This window comes from Vanellus vanellus (assembly GCF_965231255.1).
Source record: "Vanellus vanellus genome assembly, chromosome: 12".
Taxonomy (NCBI): Eukaryota; Metazoa; Chordata; class Aves; order Charadriiformes; family Charadriidae; genus Vanellus; species Vanellus vanellus.
The window spans coordinates 14866416-14878080 of NC_138917.1; the positions used below are offsets into that span (position 1 = coordinate 14866416).

At 41.5% G+C, this 11665-nt stretch overlaps 1 protein-coding gene across 1 annotated transcript; it reads left to right on the forward strand.

Moving 5' to 3' along the window:
• The first annotated feature begins 1488 nt into the window (after nt 1-1488).
• LOC309676755 (borealin-2-like) lies at nt 1489-9619 on the forward strand. The gene is made up of 10 exons (XM_082489384.1): nt 1489-1701; nt 2020-2148; nt 3129-3169; nt 3513-3573; nt 4252-4319; nt 4924-4991; nt 6346-6444; nt 7610-7742; nt 7984-8070; nt 8885-9619. The coding sequence occupies exons 1-10, from the start codon at nt 1572-1574 to the stop codon at nt 8930-8932; spliced, it is 864 nt and encodes a 287-aa protein (XP_082345510.1). The 5' UTR covers nt 1489-1571; the 3' UTR covers nt 8933-9619.
• Nucleotides 9620-11665: the final 2046 nt, after the last annotated feature.

Here is an 11665-nt window from a genome sequence, read left to right on the forward strand (position 1 = left end):
GTATTGTCAGTTGTTTCCTTTTTAAAAAACTTCTTATGTGGCTTGTATGAGATTAAACTCACAGAGCAACACATTCTTGGCTTTTTGCAGTGACACCTCAGAATGACTCTAGTGGTGTTTGTTTGGTAATTCAAAAGAAAATTAAGTTTATGGAGAAGAAAGACAGTCCTGTTTCCCTAAACATATATGCATATCCCAGCACCACTAAAAAAACCCAAAAGGCTATTCTCTTCTTTCTGTCCGGTATTTGAGTGTTTCCTGCAGCAGCAACATTTATGTGTTTTTTGGGGGGAATAGGTTGTTTGTTTCACAAACATGATATGAAATAGTTGTATTATGAATTGTCAGTCAGATTTTTTACAGCTTTTTTACAGCTTTTTTTGAGTGACGTAGGCTGTCCCATCTGGATCAGTAGATAAGGATACTGTGCCAGACGCACGTGATACAGAAAAAGCTACTAACTTCAGAGAGCTTGCAACATCAACTACATACACTCTGTGAAAACCACTCCTATGTTAAAACATTATCTAAATTCCTTTTTACGCAGGCCCTTGGTCAATAAAGAATACAGGTTTGATCCTTTGCACAAAACCTGAGATACTTATACCTCTGGTGTGATTTTTTTATTTGGATGCATGCAAGGTAATAAGTTTCTGCTAGGAATTCTACTTTTAAGGGTATGGCTTTGAATGTTTTCATACATTCAATACTAGGTGTAGTCATGCCTTTCTAATATTCTACATTATGACAAGTTTATTAAATACTCTCCTCACCTGATTGGAATTTACACAACCCGTAACCACCTGCGTGAGGCAGACGGGTTATTCACTTCGCTAGCTTTGAAGCGCTGCGTATTCTGCGCACTGAGCAGCAGTGAAACAGCTAAACCCAAACCCCGGCTCTGAAACAGGGTCCCTCCTACACTGCGAAAAGGTTCCCCAGCCCCTGCCCGGGCGCTGCCGGCCCCAGGCCCCCGGCCTGCCCCGGGCACCCTCCGCCGCCGCCGGTCATCACTCACCCCGGGGTGGGTGCCCCAACGCCGCTCCTCCTCTGCCCAGGTCACCGGCGCCCGCTTCAAAGCAATTAACAAAATGAAAGCACAATTAATTTTGTGGCACCAGGACACGGCGGGTACGTGTAATCCTGCCCCGCTCCTATCAGGACGCCAGGGCCCCGGCGGTGGGACTGCCCCTCCGGCCGTGCGCCTCTCCGGGCCTGCCCCAGCCCGCTCCACCCCTGAGGCACCACCGAGACGGGGACCCCACCGCACCGCTCCCTTCCCTCCTGGCATCCCTCCCTCCTGGCAGGAGAGGCCGAGGACCCCCGCGGGACCCGACCCCCCCCCGCCCCGGCCCGGCAGCTCCCGCCCCACAGAGCGGAGCCTCCCGGGAAGCCGCGTCCCCTCACAGCGCAGCCCCTCACAGGTGGCCGCGGGGCCGCCCGCCCGCTCCCACCGCCCCGGAGGGTGTGCCCGCCCGTCCCGGGGGAGGAGGAGGAGGAGGGAGAAGCCCCCGCTCTTACAAAAGCTTCCCGGGCGAGGAGCAGCGCCCGTGTCCCGCGGGGTGGCAGCCATGCCCCTGAGGAAGCCGGCGGGCAAGCGGCGCAGCACCGACTCGGGTGTGGAGCCCGACCGCGGGGCCCTCTCCCAGGAGAAGAAGGATCAGCGTATCACGCTCTTCCTCCGCGACTTCGACCAGCAGGGTACGGCTGGGGCGGCGGCGGTCAGGGCCTCGGGCTGCTCCCCCGGGGAAGGGTGGGGGAAACAGCTGCTCCCGGCGAGGAGAGCCTCTGGGGCGCCGCCGCTCCGGGCGGGGAGGGCGGCGGGAACCCCGCGATGGCGGGTGGGTTGCCGCCCCCTGACCCCCTCCCTCCGGCCGGCCGGCGGCGGGTCTGGGGCGCAGCCCGCATAGGTCTGTGCCTGTGCCCGGTTTCTCTTCGGGCAAAGGGGTGGGTGTCTGATGGCGGCTTGGGAACCAGTAAGTAACACACATGGCGACAAAAGACTGTTTTGTTTTAAAGCCAAGGAAAATATCCAGGAGATGAAGAAAGAGCTCGATTCGCTTTTGCAAACAGCTGAGAAGGCGTTCACGGTGGAGCTGCTGAAGATGCCACTTGCCATCAGGAAAATGAAAAGAAAAGACTTGCTTAGTAAGTGTGCGTGGCCTCATCTGTGAGGGATGCAGACGTCGTTGCAGCATGATGCACCCCTGACTGAGAGAAAGCCTGTAAACCTGGTGACTTTTTATGAAAAAGTTTACTCTGCTGAATATTTGAAGCTAATCAGCGGTGGTATTAGACTGCAGGTACTCAGTAAGTGCTCTTGTTCAAGTAGACTGGCCTGTGTTACACAAGGTATAGAGTTAATAGGTAGCAGTCTGGAGCCTTCTTTTATGTGTGCTCTGAAGTCATCTTATTTAAAGCCTGAAGAGACAAGGAATAACTATAAGTCTAGTATTTTCTGCGTGTAAAAACTTCGGCACTTCTTTCAGTTGGAATCTGTTTATCCTAGCCACAGAGATTATTTTGTCTTTCTGTTAATTTGAAGTCTTCCACTACTGAGCCTTTCTCATCTAGTCATTTACATGTGATGATGAGCAAACAAGTTCAATTTTAACCTCACGTTTATGCAGCAATTTAAGTTGTGGTGTACAGTTAGTATCAGGTATATATTCTGGTGAGATCTGATGTTTTTGGAACCTACCTTGCAGCTGGAAACTGCTGCACAAAGATCAAACCGAAGACTCTTGAAGAACTTGAAACACATACTCGGCAAAGGCTTACAGTAAACTCAAGATCTTTCTTGAAAAGTTCTGCCTAAAAGCATTAGCTTTCAGGAGCACAATGCATGGAGTTTTTCTTTTTTGAATTCAGGTTATATACTGTGTGACTACGCTTAGTATCCTTTTAAAGATTAAACATACTGAAATGGCCTAAGATTTTCACTGTTTTGTATCCTACAATACTTGAATCTTGTTCAAATGCAACATATATGCTAGCTAAGCTTAACTATCTAAGCACCTGTAATCCTGAATTACGTGTTCAGGTTCATAGCCCATAAGATAAGAACCTGCAGATAATAATTATGCAAGTAATAGTATGTAAACAAGTTATACTTTCTTGACTTACAGATTTGCAAGGAGGGGAGGAAGTGGCTCTTGCTGCTGCAGTGGTAAGTGTGTGTTTCCAAATTTTATCACAGCTTACAGAATAGAAGTCTTTTCTCCCTGCTGTAAGCACTTCAGACAAATGATTTTGTTTGGCTGGCTGTTTGAATAGAAGATGATGTGAAAAGGCTAGACAGCCAGCCATGGGGCAGCTATGAACATTACTTAAAGCTGTAGGGTCAGCTACAGGCAGAAATCCAGATCTTTCTGAAAACATAAACTGATGTTTATCCAATCCCACTTCTGTCACTTTTCTATGCCCTTTTAGTTCACTGCCTTCTGTAGGATGATACGCATTTACTGGGCAAAATCTGTTGACTTCCCCTTGTTGGGTAAATATATTTTTAGACTGACTGCTCTCTAGAAGATGTACCAAATCCAAAACTGGTGAGGACCAACAGCAAAAAAGGCAAGTCAATACATTAACATATAGCTCGTTTCTTAAATTCTTTTTTTACTATTATTATTTATTGGTTGAACTGAGCATTTGTAAAGTGAATGTTAAGCCTGAAGGATACAAGAGGGAAAAGTGTGCAACTAAAAGTACAACATACAGGTCCCCTCAGCATTCAGTGTGGAGGATCATGAACTATGCTACTTACTGTTCAGGTACTTTAAAACATGAGATAAGAGTTCCTGCCCTCCGGATTTATCACTGAAAATGGTGAGAAGAGACAGATTTAAGTGACTTGTCAGTGCTTTACAGTATAGCAGAAGTGCTAGGAAAGTCACCCCTATTTTCTCATTGGTTCCCCTTTGACCTCCTACCCATCGAGGTTTGTAAGGAAAATAACATTTCTCTTCATACTCCAAAATATACAATAAGAAGGACACTGCCACTGAAATGTAATTCTGTTTTGCCAGGGGGTTGAAGGGTTATCTAGTGTTTTTTAACTGTCCTGTGTGTCACAGTGTCTCTGACAAACACACATAGTTTGCTTTGAACTTCATCCCAGGCGAATGACCATCGAATAGCAGAAATGACGCATAGCTGTCGGCAAGTAAATAGGCCTCAAATGAGTTTGAAGTGGTGTATTGTGCTCTTCATGAGATCTTTATTGTCTTTGTCTTTCTAATATATTTCTAGTTAAGGTAACTACAATTGTTGAATATGAAGATGCCAAGCATATTTCTGGAACGAAAATATCTAAAAAAGTAAGTTAATTCTGAACAAACGACATAAGGGTTTAATCAGTTCGTGACCTGCTGGGAACCCTGCTAGATCCATGACTGGGCAGGCCACTGGCCTGCTGGGGTTTTTTTGAGAAATCAGTTGTTTTAAATTCAATGTATTTTAAGTTAAGCAAGGCTAAACTGTATAATAGTAAACTGAATGACTTGTGCATTCTTATCCACCTTGATCTCTAAACCAAATAGCACAGGTATATTAATTTTACCAACTCATTCTGTCTGTGTAATGCAGTGCCTCAGCCGACACTGAAATATGTAGCAAGATGACAACAAAGACAAAAAGACTGTATGCAGAGTTACAGGCATTAATTATAAGAGGACTTACAAGTTGGAAGGGTGTTGTTTGTACAGAACTTCAGTATGAGCAAACATGTTTTGGTATTATGAAACTCTTGTTTTGGAAGGCATATTTACCATTTTATCTATTTGTAGAACTATATAAAAGGCAGCAGTATGGGGCTTAACTGTTCAACAGGGAATTCTTATAGGTATTGTCCAGGGAACAATACTGTCATTTGGCCTTAAAATGCCACTTCTTTTAACTGCAGTCCTACATATGCACTTCCAGGTTTCCAGAACAAAATCTTTGGTTTCGTTGGCCTCTGGTTTAAATGGCAAACTGAAGCCTCTTCCGAGGTAAGACTGACCTTTGATAGCTTATTTAACTCACCTGAACTTGTGAATGCTGAATAAAACTCTTTTCAGATAAAGCAGCTGAGACTCAAGGCCAATAGGAATACATCTGATAAAGCTGTCTTCCATAACCTGAGTCAGATGCACTGTAGTGATGTGAACCTGGACAAAAAAGCACTTCTAGCTGATGAAGGGATGTAGCTGTATCTCTCACTCACTGAATGGTGCAGAGTTGTGAATGTATGAAATCAGTATAGGTTTTCAAACAATACTTAAGGGAAGAGTGTGTAAGGGAAACATCTTTGTTGCTCTGTTGGGACTAATTAATTGTTTTGTAATAATTTTGCCCTCATATGTAGCTGAAAAGGAGGTGTCATTAGCAGGAAAATACACACTTTTAAAAACACCTCAGAGCTACTTACAGTCATGGTGGACCAAATTCAAGTCTCACTGTAAGATCTAATGAATTAAAAAGTTAGTGGATATCTGCATGAAAACTTTTCCGAGAAGCTCCTGCTACACCTACAGCTCCAGTGTGCATACTTGTACTCACTGGCACTTATTTTGGTGCATTCAAATTGTCTTTGGAGAAATGCAATTTAAATAATGTATCGGTGTTTAATGTGTCTAAAAGAAATTTAAAAAAATCTTAGCCAGGTTTAATTACTTCTTGAATTTGGGTTGTAGAATTTCTGGCTCAACAAAATCAAACTAGAGAAGGCTGCTGTGCCTGGGGAAGTTTAACTTCTCAGTTTTTGAAGGTTGCTTTTAGTCAAATACACTAATGCTGGGCCAAGAACACATGCCCTTACAGTATCTCGAAAACGTGTGTGGGAAAAGGGAGACGAGGAAAGAGTGAGGTAAACTTCTGTCATCAAGATTTCTGTGAACTGAGTTAAAATCCAAAACTGGAAAAAAAATTGTTCACTGGATTCAGGTCAACCACACAGGACAAATACCCTGAGAAGTAATGTAGAAAAATGAATTCCTGCTGAAAAAGAAACTTCCTAAGAAACTTTTGCGTACTCAAATGGAAAGCATCCACTCAAATGGATGCTCCCTTAATTATACCCAACTCGGGTACTGCAGCTCTCTATCTACTAACATAAATTATCATTTTGTTTCCCTATGGTATTAGGTCCCATTATATCATGTCTACCTCAGGAGGGCTTCTTCACATGTATATACACTAGATCTCTGTTGTGGAGCACTCCAACATTCCCTAATTCACCAGCTGTCTATCTTCATCCTAGCTAAAACTGTACAGCAGATGAAGAGGAAATAAAAAAAACCCAAACAAAATAAAACCCAAGGACCAACAACGATTTCTTTTTTTTTTTTTTTTTTTTTTTTTTAGGTCTGGTCACTCTTCTACGAGTGTGACTGAGGCTGCTAAGTCTCTTGCTTCTGATTGCAGTGGCACAAATTTCAAGGCCGTGCCAAAGCCGTCTAAAGGGTAAGGGGTTTTTGGCTTGTTCTTAATAAATAATTTTGTTAAATACCAAGAGACTATATATCTACATTAATAGCAATCTAGATTTAATAGATCTTCATGATCTGTCACTCAGTCTGGTAGTGGGGATGTGAACCAGTTGCACCTCCTGCTTTGATTGTGTGTGTTATGTTCTCATTGAGGTACTGGATTTGATGTCATAACTAAGCCAGTTTGGGCGGAGAAAAAAAAAAAACAAAACCAAACAAACCTATTTAAAGTATAAGTTCTACTCCTATCCACTGTTGTTTAAACGTATAGTTTACAGGTTAAAGTAATTTTCAGAGCCCAAGCTTGATTTAAAATGTCACTAATACTGCTGTATTTTTAAACAAACAAAAACCCCCACAAAAACAACACAAAAAAACCTCAACAAACACCCCAAAGAACCCCAACCAAATAAACTGGCAATCAGTTTTTTGCATATTGAACAGGTTTTGTTTTCAGTTATTATCATTGCATACACTACAGAGTTTGGTTTTGGCAGAAGTTGTCAGGTGAAGTGAGGGGGGTGAAAAACCCTAGTAACTTAAATGGGTGGTGAAACCAGCAAGTGGCTTAGTTTCACCGTGGCCTTCTACAAATTTTAGAGGCTTGTTTCTGTGCAGAAGGTACCCGAATCTTACATTTCTGAAGTGGATTAAGAGCAACTGTATCATAAAAGAAGCTTAGGAATTTTGTATGACATACAGGATGCCCTGTACCTCTGAGAGCCACCAGCTTCAGTGTTTCTTGATATCTCCCTCTGTAGCAGACAGATACAGCTCACATCTTATCTTAAGCTCTGCGGCATGAAGCTTCCTCTTTCCAAAACTATACGCATTCAGTGTTGATACTGGAGAGTGGATATTCTCGTTACCGAGTACTCCAACTGCCAGCTTGCTCACTGGCCTGCAACACAGGCTTAGAAGGCTCCTGCAGTGTTTCAGGGTCATAAAATGTCACCTAGTGGTGCTAGTGAATGCTGCTGCTTGGGTTTCCTGTGGTCTTCTGGCAGAACTAGAAAAGTTTAAACACGACTGCCTTTCGATTAGGAATGTTTGCTACTGCTTGCATTTGCCTTATGCTTCAAAATTTCCTGCAGAGCATAGGATGTTAACCTCAGAGTAACATTTTCATGGTATTCTAGTGCTGGACTACAACAGACTGTCTCAAGAACTGTACCGACCCGTGGAAGAGTTCAAGGCATGTTACTAAGAAGTAAATCGGTTCCCCAAGATAGAACTGTTCCGTTCGTAAACATTCCCCTGGCTGATGGACAGGTATCAAACTTTTTTAAAAAAACAAATAACACTTTCATCTTACAGTAGTTGATAAATGGTAAAGTCTGATAGTGATAGCTCTTGCTATCCCTAAATGAGTTGCTGCTAAACTAAAAGGAAAAATGGCTACTAAAAATCTTGCAATGTAGCAGGGAAGCATGTGATTTTTGGAAAAGCTGGCCATACAAGGAAGAACTTCCAGAATAGTCTTTAACTTAAAACTGTTTCTCTTCATGTTTAGACACTCTGTACGGCTGGTGGAGACCTCCATAACATTGACGTGCAACTACTAAATCAAGATACAGTACAGCATATTCATAACTTAGTGGTAAGCTTAAACTAGTACGCTTAAATACAAATATTCAGACACCTAGTCTTAGGTTTTCATGTGAGATACTGTCATGAACGCAAATTTTAAGTGCCTTAACTCTTCTTAGGTTAAGCCTAAATTGGTTGGCATAAATTGGAGGGAGGAATAGTGCAAGGGAGAACTGCTGCGTGCAGATGTGTAAAAGTAAATGCACTTAAATAAGCACGCGCAGTTTGGTGATTGCCTGGGGGACAACAGAAGCATAAATTCTTCCTTCTAGATTGCTCTAGTGTCTCTCCTACCATGTGAGCAAACTGCCATTCTCTATCTCATTCACAAAGGCTTACAAAGCTACAGCTAAGTTCGATTCTTGTTGTAATCTCTCTATTATTCTTTGTCCCTGGCTGAGTAAGAACTATGCTCCTATGAATTCTCTGCTACAATTGAATAGTAACTGCCTTACCTTGGGTTCAGGGGGGTAAATTGTTTTGAAGCAGAATGAAGTTGAACAGGACTTTGTTAGTGTGCCTGACTTCTGAACATGCGAGTACCTTGGCTTTTGGATGAAGTGATGTGCAGCACTAGGAATCTATCTAGATATAAGAAACACTAATGAGTGTAGTCTTGCAGTTATTTAGACTTGAATGCAGCTATAGGAGTTAAGCTAAAGGTCTGGAAGCTGTTTTGCATTTTATAACAGGGAAGTACCTCTGTAGGTAGCGAATGGGGGAGTGCTTGCTCTCCGCTTGCTTTAGCGACAGTGACTTTTCTCTCTCTTCTTCCAAGTTCTGTTGGGTAGCTGAACTAAAATGAATTTGTTTCCCCCCCTTAGAGTGAGCTGACTGTACTATGTGGAAAGGCATCAGCTAAACCGAGTTAATGGAACTGTCTTCTGGCTACAGAATATTCATGATAGCTCTTGCTGCCTCAGAAGTGTTTAGAGAAATGTCTATAATGTCTTAATAAAGCTGTATACTGCCCAGTAAATGTTTTTATATAAAAGCTTACAATGTGATGTGTATTAATTCCTGTTTCCTGTTATCTCTATGAAGGATAGAAAAGCAGAAGGAAATAATTCTACTTTTCCAACTCTTTATAAAAGGCTTAATTAACATCTGAACTCAGTTTACAGTAAAATGAACAGTAATGGGTTGTATGTGGGGAAATAAGTTTTAACTGATATTCTAAATAGGACTCTTTGTTTTTGTTTTTTTTTTTATGTAACTATTCATAAGTATAGAGCTTTTCAATGCCACTCTTCCATGCGTGCCACAAGCAGAAGGTAGGGTTGGTTTACTACTCATGTTTAGTCTTCCCAGTGTCAGTCTCCTTGAATTAAGCTGAAGTGCAAGTTAAATTCCTGAATAGCATTTTAAGGTGTGTAACTTTAGTTCTGTGGTGGCATATATGGAGTAAAATTTATTTCCAGTCTTGTGCTGTGACATGACAGTAATGTGCAAGGTGACAGGTACTTACTTACAGACTTACTGTAACTGGTGGCATCAACCCAAATTTTCTAGTACTTTGGTACTTTTGTATGAAAGGCTTTTAACATCTTTCCAGTCCACTTAACATCTGCCAGTCCAGCAGTCAAGGAAAAAAAAAAAGCTTTCCAAGGCACAGGAGACAAAACTGGTAAAAAACAGGAAGTTGAAACACTATCAAACCTGGATTAAGACTATGCTCTCACGTGGTAACCAGAAAATACAGGAATAAACATCTCATTCAGATCATACATGAAGTTTACAGAACACTCACGAATAATTAGTTCTGTAACTCAGTAGTTTAACCTGAATTAACATCCATTTTCCCTTAAATTGATAAAAGCATCACATCAATGGGGTATCAGCTTTTGATTGTTGCAGGCAAATGGACGTTTCAACATAAATTATTTAAGTGTGTCTTCCCATGCTACACTAAATTGAAATGCAGTACTGAAACCTGCAGTTTCTTCAATTTTTGGAAAAGGTATAGTATTAGGCATGCTTGGCAAGACAGGCCAACACACCTCTGTTGTGGATCTCAGGTGGGGTTTGGGTATGGTGGGAGTCCTATTACAAAACCAGCTGCTGGTGTTTAATCCAGACTGCTCTTATTAAAGTATTTTCTGAGTTGCAATTTAGAGATTAGGCTCTTTTTTTTTTTGTGACTAAAAGGCTACTATGAGGAGCTGGAAAAGTGTTTCTGGGCCCTGACACAAAGTGCAAATTCACAGGATGTGTACTGTAATGAAGCACAAGGACTCTTCAGTCACCTGAAGTCATTCTTACAAATTGTCACCAAGCTAGGAAGCCTCTGGAACTCCATTTATATGTACAATGGTCCTCTTAATTGTATGCCTCTCAACACAATTAAGTACCCCACACCTCCTTTACAGTGGTTGTTTGAACTTCATAGTTGCATCAGTGTCAGGCTACTGTGGAAGGTGACAGGTTAATAATTGAAATACAATTTTCCTATTATGTCCTATTTAGAGGGCTAAGAAATAGCAGCATATTAACAGGTAAGTCTGACATGGGTTTTGTTTGTGGGTGTTTTTGTTTGGTGTTTTTTTTTTTTTTTTTTTCAAACAGCAGTAATCTTTCCTTCACTGATCATTCTTAACTTCTTTGCAAACCTGTTTTTCAAAAGAACACAGCCTCATCTTTTATGTGAACAAGAACCACACCGCTGTCAGTATCTTATGAGTAAATATTCACTGTGAACACCTTGGTAAGTTAAACACGCTCAGGAGGACAGGTGAGACTTTTCTTGAGAGTCAACTTTAGGTTAATTTTAGTCACTATATATGCAGAAATAGATGTGTCACAAAATAAGCTAGACAAGATTTCCCAGGGTTTTTCCCTTTCAGCTTCTTTAGGCCAATACTAGAGATATAAAAAAAGTGTCAACTAAGAAAATGGTTCTAATACAGTTCTGGTGGTCATGTTTTCTTCCTCTCTCAACATACAGAATACTCATTTGTTTGTAGTACCACCTCTTATAAAAGTACTTAAGTTGCAGCTGTTTATTACTGAGAACATTCAACTAATGTTTGATTATTCATAGGGCAGTCACACTGGCCCTGTTTAAAGCATTAATAGCTATGTTAAGCGTTAAACTTCATCAGTAAACTACTAAAGCATTAGTAACTGTAGGAGTGTATTGCTTGCAACTTAAATATTGAAACCAAGACAGTGAATCTATGGGAAGTTTTTCTACACTACAACTTTGTAAAGTAGGAGATACATATAATAAGGGCAACTGTCAAGAAGTCACTGCTCATTGAAAGATGCCGCTAACAGGAGCCTAAATTAATCCAATCTCAGGACTGAAACAGAACTAGACTAACTTGCATTACATACAGTGATCATCTTCCCTTCCACTTCAGCATGCTATCCAAAAAGTTACCATGAATCCTTTCCCTCTATCCCACCAAAAAAGCAATTTGAAAGTAAGGAGATAAGTTTAGAGCACATACTCTGTTTTCCAAGGAGGTAAATCCTAAAGCTACTACTTGAAAGCAGAAGATGGGTGTTGTAGTTGTTTAAGCATTACAGGTTAAGATGACTGACTTCTTGAAGAAATTAATGAGGAGAAAGGATCAGTATATAACCACAGCTTCAAGAAAAGT

Excerpts from the sequence above, each read along its gene's own strand:
- LOC309676755 (XM_082489384.1), top strand. The coding sequence starts at position 1,572 with ATGCCCCTGAGGAAGCCGGCGGGCAAGCGGCGCAGCACCGACTCGGGT. Across the intron at positions 3,574-4,251 it reads GAGGACCAACAGCAAAAAAG|TTAAGGTAACTACAATTGTT; the intron begins GCAAGTCAATAC and ends ATATATTTCTAG. Across the intron at positions 6,445-7,609 it reads GTGCCAAAGCCGTCTAAAGG|TGCTGGACTACAACAGACTG; the intron begins GTAAGGGGTTTT and ends ATGGTATTCTAG.